Source organism: Limanda limanda, chromosome 10 (assembly GCF_963576545.1).
Source record: "Limanda limanda chromosome 10, fLimLim1.1, whole genome shotgun sequence".
Classification (NCBI taxonomy): Eukaryota; Metazoa; Chordata; class Actinopteri; order Pleuronectiformes; family Pleuronectidae; genus Limanda; species Limanda limanda.
Genome location: NC_083645.1, coordinates 19965914 through 19992905, shown reverse-complemented (window position 1 = coordinate 19992905; position 26992 = coordinate 19965914). Strand labels below are relative to the sequence as shown.

The following is a 26992-nucleotide window of genomic DNA, read 5'->3' as shown; positions in this document are numbered from 1 at the left end:
CAAACAACCGGAAAAAAACAAAAATAAACAGTTATGTGAACATTTTATTTAGTCCAGACATTTCTCCCAGGTAGCACGGAGAGTTAGGGAGGAACTTTGTGTTTTACAGGCTTTCCGGCAACTTTTCCTTAGACCTACTTTATATAGTTTACTTTGAATGTTTTCTAGTAGCTCGTGGAGCAGTGCCCTTCCCCATTAGAGCCTCTGAAGAACATTTTTATTGCCTACCTGAGGAATATCAAGTGTAGAAGCATATTGGTTGTAGTCTGCCAGCTTTACAACACCTTTTTATGAGTGTACCAACAACTTGCTATCTCAGCTGACTATACCCATTAAATGTATTCCAACCGGGCTCATGCAGGATAAAGACGTTTCTTAAGTAATCTTCGGCCCCAAAATAGAATCATCTGATGGAAAAACTAACTTTCTGTAAATCAATTACTAAAATTGTTCTAGGTAGTGTTATTAAAATCCCCAAAACACACACAGAGGCTCCACAGATGCTGTTTTTATGATTAAGTTTTACCTGTGAAAGTGATCGTTTTTTACGACGGGGATTAGAGCCCACTCACCCGCTCCCATCCGTTCAAACAACAGCTTGCAGACACAAGCAAAATTCAGACCCAAACAGTGCGTCGCTCTATTGGGATAATAAACTTTTGCACGCACATTTTTTAACATCTAAAACATAGTTATCATTTGTCGTTCAACAGCTGGAAGTTGTGTAAACCACCTACTTCATCACTGGGGCTTAGAATCGCAGACTTCATTAGTAGTCAACATGTTGTATTTCTGATTAATTTTAGGCACAGATATTAAACTAATTGATAACCTGGTGGCAGCAGATGGTTTATCATTAAAATCAATCTTAGTTGCTGTTTTTCAGAATATATTCTCTTATATTTTAGTACATTTTACAGTCCTCATGTATCGTCCCTCCCATTCAGCAAAGCCGGCAAGAATGAGGTCTCCGTGTCCCTGTGATTCTTTTTAGAGAACACTTGGCATTTTGACAATGATGGGCCTGCAGCTTCTATTTATGCCTTCTCCTTGTCAACCTCTTACACTAGCAGGATGAACTAGTATATGTTTACAATGAACAACAGTGGGCTCCTCTCAAAAGAGCTTTCCATTTGTTAAATCCAAACAACATTTCAGACTTATTTTTCTTCTGCCTTTTGCATGTCTGCATGCTAATAAAGATTGGATTTTAATGTGGATTTTGAGACAAAACATCTCTAAAATGTGTTATGTATTACACATTTATGATCCGCAAAAATTAAGACAAAGGTTGATAGAGACAATTAAGATTAGCTTTTACTGATTCTAATGAGCTAACATATCCATCAGTGTGTTTTCTTTTTCCTGTGTTTACTCCTCTTAATGTATTTTTCCTAAAGGACAAAGTTGTGCAGGTATTTTTATATTTTTATTTTGTCTACCAAAGCTAATTTTCCAAATCCAAGTATCTATCAGTGTGATATGCTAAAATAAATTGACATATTATTGTGCAGCTGTCTGACTGGTTGTGGCTGGCGGAGCCCTGTCAGGAATGACAGCAGCAGAGATTTGGATTGATGGCTTCGTGTGACACTGACAGCTGCTGGTAGGCCAGTGCATACCTGTGTTGCAGCAATGCCAGCCAGGTGATCATAGACAAGGGCTGACAGGCAGCACTGGGGTGGACAGGTTAGCTCTGAGTTTGCATAGTGTCTCCGCCGCACAGCAGACATGGCAAACAATGTTACCAGGAGAGATGGGGTGTAGAGAAGTGAAGGTCAGAAACCCAAATAGATGACAGATTTTCGAAAAAGAAAATCTTGCTATTTCTCAGCTTAACGTTGGAAATGCAGCCACCATTATGGATCTATAGATGACCTTCATGTTTGATAGGGAATATAACAGAAGGGGACAGACCTTTCCAGAATGTAATGATGACATATGGTACAATACTTCTGAATCTGCTGCCTGCTCCTTCCCTTAGGTGTCATTTCTTCATCACGCCGCTGATTGCCTCCATGTCTGGTTATATATTTGTAGTTTCTGATGACTTGTGAAAATGAAGGATCTCTCACTGCATCTGCATAGGGATGTCACAGCAGCATAATGCTAAAATGAGCAAATTGCCTTTTTCTCCGACCTTGCATATGAGCTGTGTTGATCTGGAGTGCAGGAAGTGCAAGGCATGCTCTAAAACTCCTGAGTATGGATTGGTGAATTCCATCATTACCTTGAAAGACAGGAACAAGGGCACCAGGATTATCTGGTGTCGTACATCCATTCTAATAAATAAGAGCATATTAGATTGTGCTCCATCGCGAGTCAAAATCAGACTCTGCCTCAGGCGATGATGGCGGCACTGAATATGGCTGACTGCATCTCAGCTGAGGACTATAATAGCAAGCGGCACAAATAGACAACGGCAGAAAAATAGAATTATGCGTAAACAAATGACATTCAAGGATTAAGTTCGTCTGACTGGAAGCAAAATTACATTTTGTAAGTGAAGGTGATACAATAAAATACTCACCCAGTACTTATTCTCTCAGAATATAACATGTTAAATGCACTTCTATAAACAAATGTCAACATGAAGAAAACAACCCGGAATCCCTTAAATGTGTTTTAATAAATACCACAGTTCAGTAGCAATTAAAGGCAACACCGGGGAATAGTCTCTTGCACATTTTTTCTGACTTGTGCATTTAATCGTTATTTTAAATGTTTGCTTGTTTTTTACTTTGTTTTATTTTGTAGTTCCCTCTTTTGTATCAGGAGAAAGACAGAAACACACTAATGAGATTGCACCTTAAAGCTTTTAATCACTTTATCTATTATCTTTTACTTAATTTAGTTAAAGCCACAATCAAGGGAGCGAGACATGCATCAGATATCTATGCCTCTCCTGTTTTTTCTCTCTCATTCCCTGTGTGTCTCTCTTTCTGTCTCCCACACACACACACACACACGCACGCACACACACACACACACACACACACACACTCACTTTGCTCATCCCGCCTTGTACTTTTCTCTCTCCCATTGCTTTGGTAAATGTTCTTCTTCTCCTTGGTGAAATCAGCTCAGGCACAGTTGAATCTCATTAATTTGTGGGTGGTTCAAGTGTCTGATCATTTCCCCTCCCAGATCTGGACCTCACCAGTCACTTTACAGTCAATCAAACCTAATTACCCTCACTACAAAGAGCGTCAAATCCCATTGTCAAATCCATTTAGCTTCCCAAGACAGCGCCGCCTTCCACTGATGCAAACAGCCCATGTGGGGTTTGGTTCAGATGTTATCTTGATGTGAATTCCAAAACTCCGCTTTCCAAATGTGCCAGTCATCTAAAATGGGAATACACTCTGTACTGCATGGATGAATCCCAAAATGTGTATGGCATCTCAGTGTACGCACGCTTGCCAAAGCCTCTTTTAAATCCCTTTCATTTTAATTACCTTATTCATTTCAGTGTGACCCTAGTGTGAACAGTCACGTATGCTGAATGTCTGCATAGTTAAGGTGCCTTGCAATATAGATAAGCAATTGTGATCAGTCTGGGATTTGGTCTTTGGCATTAATACTTGAAGGCTGTTCTTGTGTGTCTGCCAGAGCAGCACAGTAATAGGTGTTATTAGTGTGTCAGAGTTCTGAGGTTGACCCCAACTGCAATAAAAAAACATCAGAGACCAGCTTACTGCTCTTCATGTAGACAAGTCTAGGTCCTGTTACTTGAGGTTTAACTTAATTATTAAGGTGTCACTTCCTTTACATTAAAATCCATTTATCGTATATAATGTAAAGTTATAAGTTCTAATGGAAAGCAACAGAAAATATACAAACTTTACCAAGATAAAAGTACATACGATAGGAAGGTTTCTGACTTTTTCAGATTCTCAGGTTTAGTATGGAAAAAGGCAAATTCTAATGCAACCTTGCCTGATTGATGATTTGAAAGAGGCTTGAATCACACACACTTGGAATTTTGCACAGTCACTAAACAGTAGATTTCACAAATGTCAAGGCTAAGGGGAGCACGTGAACAACCAGCCACCAGAGTCTATTAGATGAGCTCAAATAGAGTAACACGCGACCGACACTGAATTCAAAACCAGAGCCACAGAGTTGAGGAAGCCGGTTGTAAATATAGCTTTCTATCTAATCGCCTGCAAGACCACTTTGGTCAGTTTATAGTGACAGCTCGGTCAAGAGCAGACACCGTCGATAGGTGACGGTTCACAGTGAGAAAATATATATGGGCCATGGTCCTCTCATAACTCTGAATGAGGCAGTACCTAACCTATGGAATGAGGGGCAGTAGTGGTCCACTCGTGTGAGGACAGGCTCCCACAGCCCTGCTGGCAACCTGACATGTTGACCCCATGTGGCTCAGAGAAAGTGTGTCAGCTCAACATCTGTCAGTGCTTGGTCGGAAATCTCCCTTGTGTGTTAATGGTGTAACTGGGCAAACTAGCCCAAAGCAGTGGATAGATGGTGATGGCAATATTGTAATTGGAGGGAGAGGGGGGGGGGGGTGGGCTGCAGGGAGTGGGAGTAAATGATAGTGGAGGAAGCACAGTGTGGTGACTGCTCCGTTGCCGGCATCTCTCTTCCCCCCCCCCCCCATCCCATCTCCCAACCTCCCCTCCCTACTGTTTCTCACTTGGGGCCTGGCAGCATCCATCCAGATGGAGGGTTTATTTTTGTTTTTGTTTGTTTACTTATTCATGCATCCAGCTATTCGGGGCATCGCAGGGGCTTTCGTTCCACCGCAGAATGCAAATCGCCATGGCGGATAATCCACTTTCATCTCTCCCTTGTCGACATCCAACTTCTCTCCACGTCTCCTCCCGTCTCGCAGTCAGGACGTCTCTCTCTTTCTTTTTCCTTGTATGGGATCTGGCCTGCAGTGACCGGGCCTCCAGCCTAGCTCCCGCTACATGCATGGCAAACACAGTGCACCTCTCGCCACCTTTCCCACCCTCACAGCATTCTGCCCTTTTTCCAATCCCCCCCTCCCTTGCTGTCTCCCACTGACCCTGGCGCCACACAGGGGCTCACAGCAAGATTTAAGTAGCAGCTACATTGCTATTCCCCCGTGGAATGGAGGGTTGTGGGAGCATCCCTAATTGAGTTAGGGAGGACATGAGTGGGTTTGCTCATCAGGTTGATACAGTAAAACAATCCAGAATGATCAGGAGGCAAATCTGTCTTTTTTATTAGCCATCTTCCTTTTCCATTCCCCTTTTCCTCCTCTCCTTTTCACTTAAGTGGACTACTAAACATCCACATACACACACACACACACACACACATACACACACACACACACACCCACACACACTACTGATAAATTAAAGACTCCGGCCTGTCTGCAAAGTTTCTGGGGTCATTGTGTCAGGGCATCTGTCAGGGCGGGTGGGTTGGACTGCATGGAGATGTGCATAGAGGAGAAAAAACTAAGGGGAGACATCTAACAGGTGCACGACTGCTGTCCCTTTGGGTGCTTGTGTTCTCTGTGGCAGTAATGGTCTCTGTCTGGGTCTTGGGGGGCGCGATTGCAACTGTAGGAAAGGAGGGAGCGAGGGGTGAGGGTGACTCCGGTCAGAGCCAGACAGCAGGAGAGTTGACAACAGAAGCAGTAAGAGGGAGCTGAGTAATGCAGGTGGTGCTGTCTGTTCAGGTGGCCCGAGCCGCTGAATCCAAGTGTGAAAGTAACAGGAAACCAGGTGCACAGAAATGAGGGTCAGCTGGAGAGATGAGATTAAAAGAAAGTGTAGTTGTCACCCCTTCCACCTGGTCATAAACCAGCACCTCCTCTTCCCCCCCCTCCACTGAGGCCTTTGTTTCACAGCTAATGGTCCAGGTTAATTGCACAGGTGACTTTCTGTGGGGGAACAGATGGGCTCAAATGTGTTCAAAAACAGCGAGCAGAAAAAAACAGGATGGAGTCATTCAGCCACTCTTCATCCTCCCTTTTCTTACTCATCTTATCCACTGGAGCCCTGGAGGGCGACTGGGGTGAGGTTAAACTCTTACTGTGTTGCTCCATCGCACTGGTTTCAATTCATCAAGCAAAATGGTCGGTAAGCTCTCATTAGATGTCATTACAAGTGCAAATTAAAACTCAGGGATTGGCTACTGGAAGGATAGCGGATGGATAGTGAATAATAGTAAAACACTTTAATTTGGTTTGGGAGGAGAGTGCTGCGCTGATACAAAGTCCGATGGTGATGTGTTTGATTAAAATATGTGATTATCAGGAAGGTCATTATTTCCTATTGCTGTTACTTGTCTTTTCAGTTAGCTTGGCCCTGTTGCTAGTTTCACCGTATACCACACGGAAGCTTTTTCAGAATTCATCAAAAAATTGAGTTCTCGATCGATCCACCGTTTGTTTTGTTGTTGTTTGTTTTGTTTTCCACCCCAAGTCCAACATGCACAAGATGACAGATAGCAAATTGAATTTATGAACAGCCTTTGTTGACACGGCTGCATAATTATAGGAATGCCATGGCTGTGGTGTTTACAGAGGGAGCCCAGCCCTTCCTTCAAACACATACATGGTTTTCTGCTCGGATGGACGAGTATAAAGCTTTGTCACATTTCTGAGGCGACAGTTGTTTTTTTTACTTCGCAGTTATATACATATTTTGAATGCTGTAGATGACTAGTTTTAATTTGCAGAAACAAACAAATGCAATGTCATGTTTTGCGTTACGCAAGCTTATTTCTTTAGTTAGTGAGTGATGATTCAGAATTTCTATGGAAGCCTGAATGATGCATTGGTTTTCTGACAGACTTGGCTCGGTCCCTTTGTCTCCTCTAACTGTTCTGGCCATGAGCATAGGTCATCCTGCTTCCATTAGCTGGAGTACTCTCTCTGACTCCTGTCTCAAACCCAGAACTCTTGACGTCTTTGTTTGTCAAACTTTTCTTTACCTCTCAGCTAAGAAGTCCGCACCATAACTCTGGATTAGTTAAGTGGAGGCTGCGCTCTTGCAGATGCACAACATGCATTTGTATCACTAGAAAAAGGTACAGGCAGGTTTCGGTGAAGGGCCCGTGTGTGTATATGCTTGCAGTGTATGTTTTCGAAATAATTAAATGTCACAGGGCTCAAGCCGTCAAGTGTCCAGGAAGGAGTTTTAAAACCTTGTGTCTTGCTTCGCTCCACTAGTCCCTCTCAATAACCCACTCCAGCTCACGCACTACTGCACCCACACAAACCCTCTTCACTTTTCTCCCTTGCTGCCCCCCTGTGCTCTCTTTTCCTTATTTCTGTCGGCCTCCTGCCTCCTCCCTCTCTCTGTCCTTTATATCTCCCTTCCCCAATAGTGACACTTACAGTATATGTGCTGTTTTTTTTATCTCTCCCTCTCCTGTTAATACATGATTTGGTGTTCTGCTCCTGGGATATCTGAAGGGAACATTGCAGCCACTTCCTTCTGCTGTAACTGAAGTTTTGATGCCAATCCTTCTGAGGGCCCATTGCTCTTGTTATCCCTCTTAATTACAAAATGCAAAAGTGCTGCTTGTAAATACAGTGTGGAGCGTGCCAGTCCCCAGGGCTCAGTGTTACATTTGGCACAGGCTCTTGGTCTAGGTAACACCTGATGTTCAGGTAAAGGAGGGAAGAATGGGGGAATTGCTGCAAGGCAGGGATCAAAGTGAGAGATATGGAACAGGTACAGCGTCTCTCTCTCCGGGAGGTAGAGGTTCACAGAGCTTTATTTCTGTGGTTAAAGGTTTAACTGTTTAAGAAAGTGCCTAAAAGTGCAGGAGCTGCAACCATGTTCCACAGTTCCACAATCTTTAATAAGATCATTAAAGGCCCCTGGGGCTGTCTGTTGAGGTGCCCACCAAGGTGTTTCATTACTTGAAGGGTTTGTCAATGTCTTGGGTCTTAGCCCATCTTAACCCATTTAGAAAGCAATTTCCTGTGAGCAGAGGGGATCTTTCCTCTTGAGAGAGATCTTTGGGCATAAAAGGTTAGCTTTCCTGTAATTCCCCAGCATGCAATCCGCCATTTCTGTTAATGAGAAGCGGATGAATATTTGCCCTAGGTTTTACAGCTCAAAATAAGACAAGAGCGAATTGCAGGAATGAGGCAGAAATATCGGCTTAAGTGGGCAATGTTGCAATAGGTAGTGGGAAAAGGTGTTTTCCATGAGGATTTCTGAAATAAGTATAGTCAAATAACTCATAATTCAGTTTCTAGTTCCTACAAAACGCTTACCTCGTCTTTGCAAATTTGTGGAATATTGTATGAATAATATTTTATTTGAACTACCTAGTGTGAAGGCTCATTTGTTCGAGTTTCTTGTAAAGGGTAAGGCCTGCTCTGGTTTAAGCTGTGGCCCAATAGGACATAGTTAATTGAGCTCTGTGAGGTGACTGGGGAGAGTGTTTCCCATTTTAGTCATTTTGGTGCTTTGTGTGTGCAATCCTCCCGCTGAACCACAGTCTACTTGGGCTCCCAAGCCCTGGCCATTACAAATGATGAATTGTGCTACAGTTAAGCTGGAAGTAGGACAAATTGATCAAAGTGTCAGGTGCCCCCTGTGATGTCTCCATGAAGAAGGCAGTGAAGAAGGAGCTGTCAAAAAGTTTCTTATGCCAAGGTGGTTGTAGATAAATGTTTACCTGCCATTTAGCGCTTTATGCCTCCTGTCAGATCCACAACGTGTCCTTCCTAACCTACATAGGAAGAAGGAGTAGCTAAAGATTTGGGGCGTGGATGCATTTATAGTAGCTGCAAGTCGCCATATTGTTCTTTAGGTCCACAGAAAAATGAAACCCATGCTTCCCCTTTTAAACCAATGAGCTTGCTGTCTGAGGTGTAGTGCTGCAATTTGAGATAAGCACTACTTGGCTCAGCTTTGGTTCTGTTCTGATAAAGCCGGTCTAATTAAGCTTGATTTAATCGGGATTGCTTTTAAGCACCGCACACAGCCGGAACAGATACTTTGATTTCAAGGTAGCCCTTGGGAAGGACTTGAGGAAGAAAGAGAAGGAAAGAGATAGAGAGCAAAACTAGTGTGGGTACGAGTGGAGTTGTTGTTTTTTGTTGTAATTTACACGTGACATGTTTCTATTCTCAGTTTCACTGTCGTCTTGCATGAGTGATTTCAGGTTGAGTGGTTTGAAGGAGAAGCGGAGATAACATGTTACTCCCTGACTTTCTCCGGTGATGGCAAAATACTAGTGAAATGAATCCTGTAGCGTTCGGTGTCAACGTGTTTCGTTCATGAATTCAATTTGCCCGACTGTCGTGTCTCTTTGAGTAGGCTGCATGCAGGTAACACAAGATTGATCACCCTAGCGTTGGGGAAAGTGTGTTGTGCTGAAAGTAGCAGTTGTCTCCACTTATTGTTTCCCCTCAGCTACAGCTGTAAGCACAGTGGAGGAACAACGCCGAGACCCTGATGGTAAACAGTGGGGACGAGCTAGTTCACTCTCGTACGCAAAAGAATTGATGGCCAAGTCACCAGCTCCACCATAAGTCACCCTAATGATCCCGGTGCAAAATAATGCCTGTTCCGGTCTAGAATGATAAAAAGGGTGCCCCTCTGACTCATTAGTATTGGGGTGTAAAGATAGATGACCCAGATATAGAACCTCTGCTCATTTTTGAACCCTTTTTTCCACTGAGCGGGATGCTGCTCGTGTACTCTCTGGGCTCAACTTGTCATTCCTTGGGTCCCGAGCATTTCAAGTGTCTCCTACTTGTCTCCCCAGCCCGGCCAACTGCCTCCAATTCTCTGGTTTCATGGATCCGCACGACAGCTGGAATGGTGGGCTGGGGGAATGTTTTTTTCGAAGGTCGGACCTGGTGTCATTGACTGAACAATGATAGAGCGTCCGTGTATTGAGCGGCTCCACACTAAATCTTTGTAAAGAGCACTTAGCTCCCCTGCGTTAGCCACAGAAAGAATATCTGTCAATGACCATCAGTGGATGCTTTCATCCTGAGGCTCCTCTGCCTGTATTAGTTGCTCAGCTCTAAGTGTATTTTCCTCCTCCCCAGCTGTTTACTAAAAAAAAAAAGCACAGACCTGATTGACAGGCCTGTCTCAATACGCATGCACCTTCTAAATAACTTGTTTATATCTCATTCACAATCTCGGGGTCTATATTGACGTAATGTAAGGGGATGCACATGTTTCTTTAAAGGGCCTACTTTGCTTCCACACCTTGTATTATACCTTGATATGGTCGTGCACAAGTGTGTGTTTGTGTGTGTGTGTTTGTGTTCATGGACAGACACGTGTGCTGTTCTGTTAATGTAAGTATTGTCTTGTTAACACCGTTGCCTCTTTCTACCTGTTCTCTTACAGAGGGAGATGAAACTGGTGTGATGGATAGCCTAATGGAAGCTCTGCAGTCCGGAGCAGCCTTCCGTGATCGACGAAAACGGACTCCACGCAACGGTAAGGCAGCAGAGACACACACAGCACTCATGTCCCAATTTATATGTGTTGTAATTTATGTCAATCTCACATGAGAAAAAATCTGCCAACTCCCTTAAATCGGTTCCTGTTTGCCATAAGAACTGGAGAGTTTTTATATAAAAAGTGTGTACACTGTGGTCATGCGCTTGTGTCAGTTGGACCTGATTCACAAATTACTGGCCGATACACATGCAACATTAACACAGGAACATGTGTGCATATAAACAGGTCCCAGAGTAACCAGCAAACGTGTGGCCAATCTGGGTCATTACCTATTAATCATCCCTTTGCCATTCACGAAGCACCTATCCTAATTTAACCACATTGGATGCAGTTGGACTGAGGCTGATATGGATCCATCCCGGTGTTAACATGTTTCATTCTGCCGTGATGAATGGCTCTCGCCCAGCTAAGAGTGGTGCCAGGGCCAATTGATATGCAAGTCAGAGTCCTGCACAAGAGCCACAGGTGCTGCCGTCTCAGCACTGGCTCATCGTGGTTGGAGAGCAGGAGGGTAGAATCAAAATGTACCAACCAGATCAGTTTTTAAAAGGCAGAAGAGTTCCTTTTCTGACCAAAGCATCTATTTTTAGATTGTTGCCTAACAATATTTACATCTGAAGAGGTTGTTTGGTTTTACAAATTAGGGTTAAATTTCTGTCAATAGGGCAAAATTTACTCTTTGTCTGTGTAGATTCACTAACTATTCTTACATTATTAGCAGTTTTTACTTGTAGCAAAATGGTTATTAGTAGCAAATACTTAGTTGACAAGATATATTTGAGAGAAGATTGCCAGCAGTATAACAGTAAGACCTCTCCTGCGTGACAGTAGGTTAATAAACACATATTAACACAATATATATCACATGTGCTAGTACACACTGGTACATGGTCTGTCTCGTATCTCATCAGGTTCGGCCATCAGTCATCTTTCCTGACAACATTGGTGCATGTGTGTGTGTTTAAACATTATAAGATTAATAAATATTGTTGCTACTACTATGATTTTGGGTGGGGAGGTTGTTATTAGACTAACTTGTGGTTTAAACTGATCATGTAATCATTTATTTCAAAAAATTATGTTGTTTATGAAACATATTTTATGATTAATCATTGAAATGATATACACACATTCACTTTACTCTCATATGCTGCTTTTAATCTTCACAGTTTCATTCCATATTTCTTGCTTTGGGGTTTGATTGGAGCAGGTGTCTTGACTTAGCAAAGCCACAAGGTTTTTTCTCAAGTGGTTAATTTCTTCAAAATTTCTGACCTGTCACCTCTGACGCCTTTTTCTCTTTTCCTCCATCTTCCCCTTCTTTCATTTTATTTTGATTTTTGATTTATCATCAACGCCGTTGCAGGTGATCAAAGCCCTTCCAGTCCATCCTCTCGGTGGCCGGGTGCTAACTATGGCAACAGAACCCTAGGTGTGTGTATTTTACTGGCTTTTTAACCCAGCACTAACCTGTCTCTTCTCCTGACCGCACATCGTATAAGTCCTTCATATCAGAACACTCAAACTGAGCTGGTCTATATCATGCAGTGTCTCTGGCTGAGTAATTATGTTTTTCTTAGAAAAGAATGATGTGTAAGATTCAATCTAAGTAAAAAAAGCACCTCCTTACTCATCAGCAGTGTCACAAATAATCAAAACTAAATTTGTCAATTGTTATAACTTATGGAAAATCTTGATTTCCATGATATTAGAAACATATACACCCATAAATCTACTAGCATTTTAAACAAGCAGATGATCACCATAACTGTAGCTTGCATTTATTTTAATTCTAGTCCTTATAAGCTCTTGGCTCCTGCATTCATAGCACACAACACACAAAGAAAAGCATCCATTTGAAATGCTTGCCAATACAGAGGTGAAGGTCTCATACATTATGACCACTAATGAAATTATGTTGTGAATAGGGTCACATGACAATGTGCAGCGACAGAGAAGGTAAATTCTTGAATGGAGATACTGTAAAGAACACTGTACTGCTGAGGGACTGAGGGATTTAAATCTTACATTGAGTACCTTTACAATCCAATACTGTTTTGTGCACTATTATTGAAGTGGCCATCGGGTTGGCCTCTTGATCCTCAGTCTTCTAACAGTAATACAATCCTAATGGTGTCCATGTAACTTATAGGAAATACGTTTTACTCAGCACAATCCCTGCCTTGTAGAGCAGCTACAGTTGTCATCTAAGTGTCCTGCTTTTCATACGAGTCTGTGCTGTCACTGCATGATACCACCTCCAGTCTCCTGTTCTGCAGGATATTGTTGTAGAGCGTCTTTCTTCTGGCACTCACCATGTCTTTGTTTATTGTGTTGCCTTTATGTTTGGCAAATGTCAAACTTAAATTCGACAGCACCTTGACGGATTGTTGCCTTTAACGCGGATGTCTTTAATCAAAACAAATGGCTTGTACCTCTCAACAGAATTTGTCTTTATTTGCTTTAATATGTTGAATCTGTTATGGATGCATGTTTGGGAACCTGATGCTGTGATCTTCTATGTCAAGGATAAATGTGTCTTCATCTTATTGGTGCATTATTTTGCTGTAGCTATAAACAAGCACCTGCATCAACAGTCAGTATAACTGGGTTGCTATGGGGATAGATTACCACTACTATGTTCATTTTCTTTTAAAACATAAACGCAGATTTTTTTCAGCACCTGGTCCCCTGGTCATGTGGTCTTCATGAGTCCCTGAGAGGACGTCACCCTACAACACATTAGTTAGCGGTTTAGTGGAAAGGACGTTTGTCACATTTGAGGGAAGCTTTGCCACAGAGCCTCACCGAGGAGGTCAAAACACTACACACTCCGCTTGGAATTTTCTGAATGGAATCTCATGAGGGAAGTTAATGGGTGAGGGTCCAATGTGTTGGGTGGGATGAGAGTCTGCACCTTCACACCTGAGGCCATGTTGCTGATGAGTTTCATGTTGTACCTTCGGCAGTGATATGTTATTGGATCACTGGATAATGAAATACTGTCTCTGTTTGTGAAAATGCTTGATATGCAATCAAATATCCTTTATCGCTGTGACCTACTTTCCTTTTCCCGTGACACTACCGAGATGACAGGGGTCCTGGTGACGGCTCTTTTTCCTGCACAGCACCGTGCATCAGACTCAGCTCACTTTTTCCCCCGTAGTGCACATCACTGCTATGCTACCGGAACATATTATGCACTGACAGTTTTCTGTTTATTGATATGGAACTCAGTACTGTAGTTTGAAAAACAGCTGCATGGATTCTCTATTCTGAAGTGATGAGAGAGGAGAATCCTTTTGACATGCCGGCTCCATGGATTTTTCTTTCCTAAATGGAATCTGGAAATGAGTTCAGATGCTATGGTATAGAGCATAGGGGGAATTTGTCTCCTCTCATGAAAGGAGGACAAACAGAAATCTTTACACACAGTTTGAGAGGAAATTTTTAAAAGCTAGCCCACACTCTGCAAAGAGAAACAATTAAGTTCCCCAGTGATGGATAATTTGGTCACAAAAAGCATCTGAGACACTGAAATCTGTCTTTGGCTTTTTAAAATCTTTGTGCATGATTGGACGCCAGTCAGAATCCAAACAACGAGGATTTCATTTTTTGGTAAGTGTGACCATATTAATGTTTATTTTCCCTCAATTTGCACATATTTGCATTCTTTCAGACAGAATTTCAGCTCCTTTTACGGCTTTACTATCACACAGTGCGCCAAATCTATTCACTCCTGCTTGTCATGTCTGTTGTAATCTCATGCTTTAAAGCTTGATTAACCTCCTGTCACCCTCAAATGAGCAGCGTGTTCCAGGCAGAGTCTCTGCGGCTCGCACCAGAATCCTTGCTTACGTCAGACGAGTTCATTTGGAACCAGCATGTCGTTCTTTGTCATCCTTCAAATCAAACTACACTCCAGCAGACTACCTCGAGTGTCGGGCTGAACACAATTCTAGATGCCGCCAGTTACAATTACACCCACTTCCAGGAGCATTTCCTATTTCCTATTCTCCACTTTGTGTAAGACGGAGGCCACACTCGCGTGTTATGCAATTACACCAGCCAGTCCTAATTCCACACGCAGAAACCTGATGGATGGATGGTTCTGTTGGAAGTTCAGACTCATCTCTGGAAGATAAAAGTACTTTGTGAGGTTGAATCCGCTTGGTTTAACAATGTATATTACTGTGCAGGGTTTTTTCACAGAGAGTGTAATTCAGAATTAGGTTTCACTTGAATAAGGCCGAAAAAAGATATGAGCTAGCTGCTCCTTTTGTATCTCCTATTCCCTTTTTGGTGAGACAGTTACCTTGGTATCTGGCAGGAGATTGGTGGGTAGAGAGCATGAGCCTCTCATACATTCTGGCGCATCGATTTTCGGTCAGGGATGAAAGCCACAGACTCAGTAGGTCTTTCATACTGGGGGGCATCCCAAAAGACACATCAATCAGTTTTCAAAGAGAACCAAGCCAATCTTATTTATTTACTGCCTTTTCAACGTCATTACAATCCCAAATCAGTGCCTCTCTTCTTCTCTGCTCTCCTGCTTCACCTTCACAGGTCAGTCCATCAAAAAGTTCTGTCCTCTGTTCTCTATAGTAAGTCCCTTAAGGACTTATTTGACATTGAACAGGGAGGGATCATCTTATGCTCATTAAAGACTAGAGATGCGGTGATATAAGTCTTGTCAGGGTGACGGAATTTCTGCCCACTGTCTAATCACCTGAAGCCGGGCGGTTAATTCATCTGGTAAGGCCAAAGAGTGGGGCCCCTGTAAGTTTAATGAAGATGAAATTACCTATTTTCTCTCATGAAAATTTAAAAGAAGGAAGGGGATGGATTTAGGGAATTGCCTTTAAAGAGGATGCTTGTGAAGACAAAGAACTTAACCCGTATCCTCTCACATCCTCCAGCCTCATTTGTGACATGAATGATCTTTTAATATTTATATGTATGTCTTTGTTTGTAATCCACATCACCCTGATGTACACAGCCTGGCAGCTATTTTCTCATCATTCCCCTTATCTGAGGGAAAATCACCCCTTTGTTTCTGAAATTACATCAGAGGAAGTGATAGTGATCGTAATTCCCCCAGCAATTAATTTGTACCCATCGCTTTATCTCTTGCTTGTTGTCTCTCACCCTCTCGAGCAGTTGTTCCTATACTGTTTCACACATACACACACACACTTGTGTCACTTATCTGATAGGGACTGTTGCTATAGGGTGTGTCTGGGTTGTGGGCTAAAGCCCTTTGCCTCCACAAGCCTCTGGCTTTCACTTCGGGGTGTTGATAGATGTTATTCATTGGGGCAGCCCTAGGGGCGATCGTACAGGAAGTGGAGCTAACATGATTTGGGGCGAAGAGGCCCAGAGGGTGTCGGTGACTCTTGCTATAGCTTGGATGGCTTAGTAGATGTGAGATATCAATAGAGCAGGTGAGAGAAGGGCCCTGTAGAGACATGCTGCTGGAAATCTATCACCTGCTTCACAAAGATAAGGTTATTTATCAACAACCAAAGGGAAAGGTAGATGTGAAGGAACTGATGCATGTGACGTCCTAGACCATAGACAAAGCCATTGTCCCTCCCATTGACCCACAGGGTCCTTCTGTGGACCTGATCATTTGTCATCCTCAGCAGAAAAGCCATTATGTAGATATGGATGAAGATTTTATGAACCGTTTGACTACCCTTGCCGTGTAACTAATTCCTTGCTTGACTCTGTCAAGAGAGGACAAAAGTAAGTGAAGCGTAACATGGAACCAGTTTGATGGGATAAATCAAGTTTTAATAAAAAGGCAGCTTCTCTGAGTGGACACTAGAGGTCCCTCTCCTGTGACCCTACTGCCAAGTACCTCTAAATCCTTTGCTATTTAAACTGAAGCTCTCTACCCTGGCTCAGGGTATCAACAGGGGGCTGTCTGCTGGGCCCTTTGATGCAATTATGCCCTTTTACACTCCTCTGTCTGAGGAGATTTACCATGCAGAGCCAGGCTTTCTATGGTAATGCTCACTTTTTATTTCCCCTTTTTGAAGAAGTAAGGTCTATGACCTCTTGCTGTAATGGACTTGGAGCTCTCAGCACCTATGTTGTCAATATCGTCTTATATTGGTTCAGGGCCTCCTTGATGTAGAAAGTACTCAGCCCTCCTGCCTAGACGTCCATCAACGAACAATAGCAGAGCAAAAATGTCTACTAACTTATCATATTCAATAATATCCGAGAGCGTTTGCAATGAGCTGTTTTTTGTTTTCTTGCTCACTCTCCAAACAATATTGCCTTTCAAGTAAGTGGGCAGTTATGAAAGGTCACCCTAAGTGTAAATTGTCAATACTGTATCAATTTTGGAGGGCAAATATGCTTTGGAGGCCCCATAATGGAAGGTTTTATCTTATTTTTACCCAGGGCACATTCACACAATAAGATGGATATCGTTCATTGTTTGATGAATTCCTAATAGACCTATAAACTTGCAGAGCTTCAAGCCAAAGGAATGCCTGTGAAAGCCAAATACAGGGCAGGCAGTCGGACCCACCCACCAGCTGAAAAATGGCCCTCATATAACTCCAATGGAAGCTCGCCCAGGCCATCATGCTTAGTGTTGAAGGATGGGCAACTTGCGTCGGTTGAATTAAACCCTATTTATCGCTCATTAGGCATCCAGCAGGGCCAACTGATGATCAGCTAGAGAACAAATAATGTGCGGTGGAATAGGATACCATCCTGTATGGTTATGTGATCCACCGACAATACGAAGAAGTGCCACAGTCAAATGCTTCTTCTCCTGCTGTCATACTCTTATTGCCACACTTTTTTTTTCTTCCTCAATATAATGTGGCTATGATTAAAGTATAAGAGTTAAATTCCCGGGATGATGTTTGCATTTGAAGTGTCAGACACTATCTCCAATCTGTCAGCCACAATGAGCTGGAATTAATATTTTACTTTCCTATTAGGGAGGCTTGATATGTGTAATAGAGAGGTATAGGGAAGAAACGGCAGACCAGGCGATGAGTGATAACGGTAATTCTCATAAATACAGATAAAGGGAGAATGTGTCAAAGATAATTTAATGTTCCATTCAACGTGACATGTCAGTAGAGGTGCTGGCATGAGGATATTAAAGAAGTTACAGCAAATGTGATGCTGTCTGTTGAAGTAGCTGCTTCTCAAACATTACTCTGCTGACTGTTTTCACAAGTTAGACAAGGTGAGTTCAACATCTTTAATCAGTGGTGTTATTTAAGTCTTGCCTTCCTTGGTGCTAGAACGTTTTGTATTATTGTAATATGTTAAATTTTCGATTTTCTCATATTTAGGAGGAAAATTATTAATTAACAATGCTTCTGAGACAAATCCCAGTGAAAGTGACACTAACTGCAACATTTCACAGTTTTTCCTGTGATCGAAAAACTTTTAAAGACCTGAAAAGGGAAAACTTCTTGTAGTTCCTCAATTAAAAACTCAAAACTTATATTACACATATTATACATATTTGTGAAAGCAGAACAAAGTATAATTGATTATTACGAAAACAAGTTCCCTCCTACGTTTCATGAGCTGTAATGTTTTTTGGTTAAAGTTAACACGGTCAACATATTCAATATAATAAAATAAATGATACTTTATGTTGCCTAGAAGCTTGACTTGAATCTTCTATGCCTCATTTTGAGGTTGTGAACACCACAGTCAAAGTAAAAGGTTAATTATTTCTGAAACCTTGTTGCAGTTGTGTGCACACCTTTGCATTAATACCACAGGAAATATTACTTACAGTATTGAAAACAGTGAATTGAATTTATTCTTGATTCTTGTATTGAACTGAATCAGCATCTATTAGTTCAGCAACTGACGGATGAAGAAACTGAAAGGCCACATTTTTGTATGATAACGGGAATCAACTGATCGGTCCTTTCACTTTTAAAAAACAACATTATTTATAACACAAAGGTTATTTGGAGAAAGACCGAGGACAATGAGTTCAGAAAGTAGTCAAAGCTTTTAACCCAATTTACGAAATGGAGGACGGGAAGAAATGGAAGTTGTGATCTCATGTGGAAAGAGGTGCATTCATGAGGGAGTGGAAGTGGAGGAGAGAGAGAGAGAGAGAGAGAGAGAGAGAGAGAGAGAGAGAGAGCCATCGGTTTCAGTGTAATGGAGGGAGGAGGTTTATTGTGCAGTGATGGACGGATGTATCGACACTGATAGCGTTAAAGAGTTAGAGAGGCCACCAGGGACGGAGAGGGTTAAATGAAGGTAAAAAGCTGAAACCACAGTGATGCCACATGTACTCTCATTCACACACACACACACACCCACACCCACACCCACACATACACACACACACACGTACTTGTTGTGTAATCAGCAAGAATGCTTCCTACACTCAGGCACTCCCCCTCCAGTCAAGCATGATTGTGCTTGACATGGTCCCATCACTAATGCTTACTGATGCCCATTTGCGAGGCTCTTCACATTTATTTATTTATCTGTTTATTTGCATCAAGTTTATTTATTGATGGGCCTCAAGGATATGATGGCAGATCTCCATTTGCTGATAGGGAAGTCAGAAATGGAATGGCCATGAGGGCGTGTGCGTCTTTACAGGCGAATGAACAAAAGACAGCGGATAGAGGATAGAGTTCACCTTTTTTTATTTAGATCCCAGCTGTTGAAATAGCTATTCCTTTTCTGGTAATGGAAAAGTGATATGGCCCATTTAGTTACTTTGTGCTAATCCCAAAGGTTTATCCGCCTCTTTCTTCCCTTTTATCTCTTTGTCTTTCTTCATTCGCTCCTTTGACTTCTACTTGGTTAAAGTCTGATAGAAGGATTTGAGTGGGGTCAAATTATTCCCTTGCCTGTATGAGTGTTTCAAAGCTCTTCTTCTGCAGCACTCTCAGCCACAACAGTGCGGTAGTGTGGCTGCTGCTGCAGTTGACCACCAGATACCTGTGTGGTTTATTTTTATACACACGCTGTCTTTAAAGCTTGTCTTTAATTCACACAACCTTGAATTTAAAAGAAAACTGATTTTTTTCCTAAAGTTTCAAGATACCCTCTTGTCTTACTAAAGGCTTTACATATTTTGTGTCTGTGGCTTTTAATAAGATGTCCCCTTGCCTGTGATTGTTACACGGGATGATGCAATTAGAGCATAATGAGTGTAAGGGGTAATTGTTGTTACAGCAATGCTTAATTACCCACAAGTGTACAATTTGAGATCATTAGCTTTGGAAGTCAATTTCTCTGGCCAGAGGTCTGCCAGAGGACCTATTGGGCCACTTTGGAGAGGTGTGAAGAATGCCAAGTTAAAAATCGCCTAAAGATGATTACTTTGACATCCTAAACACGAGGTGCCCAATCCTGAAATTTCTAGAAATCCTCAGCCCTAATCTACAATCGTTATCAGATATTTAAAGGGTAAATAAGGTAACTCTTGGGCCAGCGATGGCAGAATATATACGGAGATTCTGAAGTGATTATGGCCGAAAATTGAGGGACTACACAGAGCTGGGAATCGTCTTTAAAGATCAGTTGTTGTTTTTAATTTGATGCAGAAAGAACATTTGTCATTTTGTGAAAGATTACTAGGAATGCATGACAGCGATAGAGAAATAATAAGAGATAGAGAAGTAATTGTGTCCATCTACCAGGTGGAGAGGAGAAAATAAATCAGTTACAACTCTTAACACATTTTACGGTGTGAGGAGCTTCCGAGCTCCCTCTGCCGCAGCAGATAATTGGCATCTGTGCTCCTGGAGATAGGGATCGTACCCGACTGCAACTTTTGAGTTTATTTGAATTTGTCCAAAACAGTTACAACTGTGCAACGGAGGACAGGGGGAATAAACAAGAAGGCAGCACACAAGCTTGGTATTCATGAATTCCATAAATTACAATGTTACTCCCAGAGGAGATAACTAATATGTCAAGTTTAAAAATAGACGGTTTGTCACAGTATAAACCAGGTGCCTGCAGTGGATGAGGATTAAGTTGGTAAAGGGTACAGATCGATGATTTGGGGTGTGTGTGTGTGTGTGTGTGTGTGTGTGTGTGTGTGTGTGTGTGTGTGTGTGTGTGTGAGAGAGAGAGCTGATGTGTGTGGATGCGAATAAAAATCTGACCTAACCATAATAATAAAAGACATTATATAATAATTATTATAACTTTTTGTAGCACTTTTTAAATGTGAAGAGTAATAATAAAACACATTAAAAGCAAAGATCATATAACGTGAGAAATAAAACTCATCACATTATTAACATCAAAACTGAATTTAAATGACATTGAATTAAATCACTGAAACCAATTTTAAACACATTTGTTTAATACAGTTCTTTGAGGTAGAGACAGTTTTCTCCTCTAAACTCTTTAGGCTGCATGCAGGTCATTCTTAATTCTAGGGGCACTGCCTCTGTCACCTCTGTTTAGACCTTTGTCTTTCACAGCTAGACCTTGGAAAAGCCAGGAGCGATGCTTCCTTGGTAGGTTGCTCGGCGGGGGGGAAGGCATTCTAGTGTTTTGTGAATGACCAATATATTCTTAAAACCAGTTCTAAACACAACAGGACGCCTGTGAAGAGAAACCAGGATCAGTGAAATGTTGTCGTGTTGCTAGTATGAGTTAGAAATGGCTGCAAAAGGAGGGTAGGAGCAAATGATGTATATCTGCTCATCATGATTACCAAATAGTTCTGTGTGGTGGCCTACAAGGAGAAAGTAAATAGAAATTAGGTTTTGTTTTAGGGGACCCAAACCTATTGTTGCTGATCTAGGGTCAGCAACTCCAATTCAAATGTGCCTGTCTATCAGGGAAGGACCAGAACCATTGCAACCAGTTCCGAAGCCCATCCAGGAGAAAGCATTTATGGGCAGAACCAGCGCACAGCAACAACTTGTCTATGACGTTCAGGCACTTTCAGAACTTTCTTTCCAAAATGTAGATCAGTATTTGTATAAAATATTATTTCAATGGATGAAAGCAGGCACTTTATCCACAATAATCCTTTCAAAAACCTTCGAAATGGGAGCTTAGAAAATAGGTCTCAATTTGTTAAGACCAGAAGAATCAAGGGATGTTTTTGGTTGAATGAGAGACGATTTTAAGAGTCAGGAATGGACCCTGTCGACAGAGCAGTTTAAAATTTGCAAAATAGAGAGAGACACTTTATTAAAAACATCCTTATTAAATTTCACAGGGAGAATATCTAGAGGGGTCGATGGTTACATTATCAAATCAGACAGGGAGGATGGAGAAATTGGGTTGAATGAGCAGAGGGAAACTGAACAGGGCTTACCAAACCGAAATTGGAGATTCAGGGGGATGGGGGGTGGGGGGTGGAACCTGTAATGACTGAGACCTTCTGGGAAAGAAGAAGAAAAAACCATTGCATTCCTCAGGATTGTATCTAATATTTGTCCTGGGAGCTGATGTGGAATCAATGGGGCTCAACCACCAATGTAAAAAGAAAAACTCTGCGGCACATTCACGTTGCAGAATTGTTGGCATCTGTGTTCTTATATTGATGAATGCCATGTGTTCCTAAGTTGAAAGCTTGTGCCAGTTTTTCATGAAAGGGCATGAGACTGCAGCGCCGTGTGCACACCTAGAAGTCCCAGAGACCGAAGAGAACTTTCTAGAAGCCAGAATTGATTGGATGAAAATCTAAAGAAAGCTCCATAACTGGACTCAAACCGCAAAAAAACTATGTTTTATTTTGTAGTGTCAGCAGTGGACAAAAAAATACCACAAAAACGATACATGGGATACAGTTACATGTTCAGTGAAAGCTGTATCAGGAGAAAGTCAAAAGAGTAAAATGTATATATAGTCAAACACAGAAAAGAGAGGGGGAAAGAAAAGCAAGTTGCACAGATTTATCTGAGCTGGAATATACACTGTTAATATATGTACTGTTTTCTGAAGGTTTAGGGATTCTCTGCATATACAAAACTCTATTCAAATGCTATTTAAAGATAATTTTCTATTATAATATATATCAGACGAATCTTAATATCTAAGATTCTATGTGAAAGCCTTTCCGGAGGTTGTGGGACAGCACTTTACTCCATCTCCTGCAGAATCACCCATATTCCAAATACTAGTTTCTCTATGTATGTGTGTGTGGTTGTACTGTATCTAAGCTGACCAGAGTTTCATGTCACATGTATAAACTGAAGTTCCGGCAGAAGGACGAGGGCCTGAGAAGTAGCTCCACAGTATGAGGGTCATGCATTAGTACGAAGCCAGTGGAGGCTGCTGAGTTTGTAACCTCTCCTCCCTGAAGCCATGGCCAGCTAAGTAAAGGATGAGGCTGCACACTGCATTACCTCAACTATTTTTTCTACCCTTCCACTCTAGATGAGTTTCTTCCAGTGGCTCAGGTCACTGTTGCCCTGGGGCAGATTATGGCAGATGGGAGCTGTGATGTACCTTAAGATTTCCGACAAGTGAGGGAGGAAAGCGTCAGTCCGGGAGTGTGTCTACACATTGGATCTTTTATTGTGTGTGTGTGCTGTTTATTTGTTGGACTGTTTACTGGAGCTTAGCGTTGCCTGGCAGGCCGGAGGTTGACCTGATTTCTGTGTCAGAGCATGACTCAGACAGGTTTGATTTTTAAGATCACAGCGAGGGTTATGAAACCGCAGCCATCTTATCTGTGAAGACTCCAGCTGAGGCTCCACTGAATACACATCCATGTACAACACAAACACACTCTATGTTCGAAATAACTATATATAGAACACCATCATTGTAAATATTCAACCAGCATACATTATGATTAGTGAGAGAGCATGTAAAATCATTTATGGTCTGCATTATTAAAGTCTCATGGTACTCTGGGACTTTCCTACCTTCTGATAACGCCATTCCTATGTTTACGGCGGTGGCAACATTCGGTCTGAGGAATTGATTCCTCTTTTGCCAGTTGTAAAAGTTTTATGACAGTCAATATGGCTGAAGAAGCAACCCCTTTCATTATTTTACTGGATCTGCTGCTCGCTGAATAGATGGTTCCTGCTTATAAACCTTAAATAATTGAACAGGGGAATCAGTCAATGAGCGAGGGAGAGGCGCAAGGTCTCCACGGCAGCGACGGCCGAGATGACAGCTTGTGAAAGAAAAGCCGACAGCCGACTGATTAGCCGATGTGTTATATTGCTTCATTGCTGTCAGTACACTATTATCCCTCATCTCTCTTTTGCCCTCTTTGTCTCGCTCATCCCTTTCCTGACTTGCTCTGACCTTTCTGTACTCTTCTGTTACTCCAGATTCCTCCTTATCAACCTCACTTTGCCCCGGATCCCCCCCTCTTCAACCCCTTAATGCCATTTTTCTTTTAAACGCTCCATTTTTCCTCACATCCTGTCTCCATCCATCCCAATGACCCTGTGTCACTCCGGGCAGAATTATGACTCTTGGACGGAACATCAGCTCAGTGGCGCCGGGCTCTGCTCTCTCCGCCCGCATTATCCATTTATGGAGTATCCTCTTTTGTGGTGAGCCATCTTCCTATAGCCCAGTAATGATAGGAGCCTTGGCGACCCTGTGCATTTGCACTGTAATATAAGACATTCTCATTAGTCCGAGGATTGTACTCTCTCTCATGTCCATTACATTAATTGCTGCACATCACTGCCTGCCGTGCCCCTCAGTATTCTGTTACATCGCTGGCATTCTCTGCCCGGCATCTCCGTGGCCCACAGTCGGTTTGCCCGTGCAAGGTGAGAAAGGAAATCGAAAAGTGCCACGACTAGAATTGGATGAGACGTTTTTAGTCAAAAAAAATTCAAGGAGATAATCTGAACCAGTTTGTTTGTATTTTGTTACCTGAGTGGATGCCGATGAATGAAAAAGATGTTTTCAGATCAAATAAATTGAAGCCAAGTGCCCTTCCAACCCTCCGCTATCCCTCTGTTGTCAGTCATCTTCGCTCATAATAGGGAAGCAAGCCGCTACCATAATTGCTTTGATGGTCCAGCCTGAACAAATCACTTCTGGGCATAAAGAGAGGCCTTGGAGATGGCAGCCAGAGAGAAAAGGTGCGAATGAATTAAAGCACTTTGCGTTCCTCTGGGGCATGTGGCCCAGATTTTTCTTCAAAGAAAAAATATAAGGAGAGGAGGGGAGGAGTGTGGTGGTGGGGGGGTGGGGTGTGCCTCTTTCGTCCTCGAATAAATGGCAGTAAAAGCAATAATACACTTCCAGCCTCCATTATGCCAAGATGGAGAGCTTTTTTGAGGCAAAGACACAATGGCAGTGACATAGTTAACTGGCAGGTGGAGAAAGGAGGATCTCACTGGAAATAATCTGATTTTGAACGGGGCTCCCATCGACGGGCGAACCTCTGCTCCGGCCTTTTGTGAATGAACAAAAGTTTGGCCCTTTGGAATCAAAGCTTTGAATGTTTTAGTAGTGCTGCATGAATGGGCCCTGTGGATGTCCCAAGGCCCCGAGTGGTGACGACTGCAACAGGCAGACAGCAGACGGGACCTTGTGCAGCTCTGCTCAGTCTCTGGACCTGACTCTGTCGGTGCCAGCTCCTTTTTTTTTTTTCTTCCTTTCCCAATTTTATCGTCTTCAACCTTGAACCAAACACGAAAGGTTTTACTCCTTTGCTTTCATTAGTCACTTGTACTATTTGAATTGTGCTCAGATTGAAGCTGACGATCAGAGTTATCTTCAGATATTGAAAAACCTTCACCAGCGAGGACAGACAATTATAGGTCACAACTACTTGACTGCAGTAATCTCTCTGTGTAAAGAAACTGCCGTCTTATATTCTAGACTGGTGGTTTGATCCGTAGTACAGCAGAGGTCACAGAGCGTTGGAAATACAGACGATACAAAAACAGATTCTGGGACAGTTTAGTGGATCAACACTGTCCACATCTCAAAAAGCAGTGTGTTGTTCTTCTGAATTTTGCATTTCATCGCCAAGCCGAATCCTTTTAGATGTATGACAAAACATTCAGTTGCCTGTGAATAACATACATGTGAACGATTCCGTTATTTCCATTATTCTACTGTGAATCGAGGGGGGGTGTGGATGCATGCTGCCGTTAGCTGGTGGGTGACTGAGCAGAATCTGCTGTTTTCAGTAAAAGTTCAATTATGGCTCCATGCTGCACAGGGTGAGTTGTCATGACTGTGACACAAAAGCAGTGGGGCCATTAGACTAATCCTCCTACATCTCCACGAAACCTCCGGGGGTCACAAGCCCCCGAAGCAAGGCTCCATGGGTGTCTCCATCATCATTCATTCCCAATGGCCTCGCCTTTTTTTCCCATGCAGACAGAGTCACGCCCCTTGTTAGTTCCACCCTGAACCCTTTGCTTCTCTAAGTCACCCCACCAGCCCCGGCTGCATCCCCCTGTTTCTTCCTATCAAGCTGAATCTTTAACCCCCTTTTGGAGGCTGTTGCTTTTATTTGCGGTTGACAGCCCGTTGCAATCCTTCACAGCCGCAGGTGCAGCTTTCTTGCAAAGCAGTCTACGGTTTGTATGAATACTGACAGTTGATTGCATCAAGTAGATAAAGCTTATAACTTTAAATCAATGAAAGGGAGAACTATTAAACCTGTCAGATATGTGCGTGTCATCTCTAAAAAATATATGCTCAAAAACAAAGATAATGTAAGTGGTATATTTCCCCCCCAAAAGAAAGTTTTGACAGTAGTCAACTTCAATGCCTCATTCTCTCCTTTCATGGGTTTCTTTTATGTCGGTCTTGACGATCACTTTCCACATCATCCTATAAGGATGAGCGCTGGTTATAATTGCTTTTCATAAAAATCATTTTTGCGGCTTTATTGTCGACAAGAGCACAGTTTTCCTTGTCAACTTGAGTTAAGCACATTCATCGTATGCACTCATTTGAAGAGTATTCTTTAACAGAAATGAGGTTGAATGCATCCACACGCAACAAAGACCAAGCGTTATCAGTGCCGACTAGCTAATTAAGGAGTCTCTGTGACTTGTTACTTGCCAAGGAGTGTGCACTGGGTCCACAGCCATGTATCCAGCCATGTGTTTCCGGGAAATGTCTAAGGCATTACTCCTGCCCTCCCTCCATGCATAATTAACCTCCCTTTATTCATAATTCAGATGTGTTCTTCACACATCTCCCAGTGATGTGACATTATTTTGCAGTGGCTAAACAGACGTTGTGACACTCCTGGCGCACGGGCATGTGCGTGTCTGCCTGACACACTTCTGAGTGTCCCGGCCACAAGTGCAAGATGGAAGACAAAGCTGTCCCCACTTCCTCTCTTTGTTTGAGAACTGCAGGGTGCATATATTAGCTTGACTCTTTTAATGGTTCATATTTTCAGTGATGTGTAGTATTGTATTCATATGGTATAAGGAAGGTATAAGCATGTATGTAGCTTGAACGTGAGGGACACATGACTGCATGGGGTGATGCAGGAAGGTCATGAGAGAAAAGAGCAGAGAGATGGACAGAGAGGGACAGAGAGGGACGGAGAAGTAGAGTCGGCGTCTTCCTGCCAAGGCAGCACTCAG

General features: G+C 42.4%; 1 protein-coding gene across 3 annotated transcripts in view; it reads left to right on the top strand.

Annotated features, from left to right (window-relative positions):
- Positions 1-26992, top strand: part of diaph2 (diaphanous-related formin 2) — a 344506-nt gene that overhangs the window by 285983 nt on the left and 31531 nt on the right. For all 3 annotated transcript variants that reach the window (XM_061079060.1, XM_061079061.1, XM_061079059.1), the window contains one exon: positions 10341-10433. In XM_061079060.1, coding sequence (XP_060935043.1) covers positions 10341-10433 — 93 coding nt within the window. The remainder of the gene's footprint in view (positions 1-10340; positions 10434-26992) is intronic.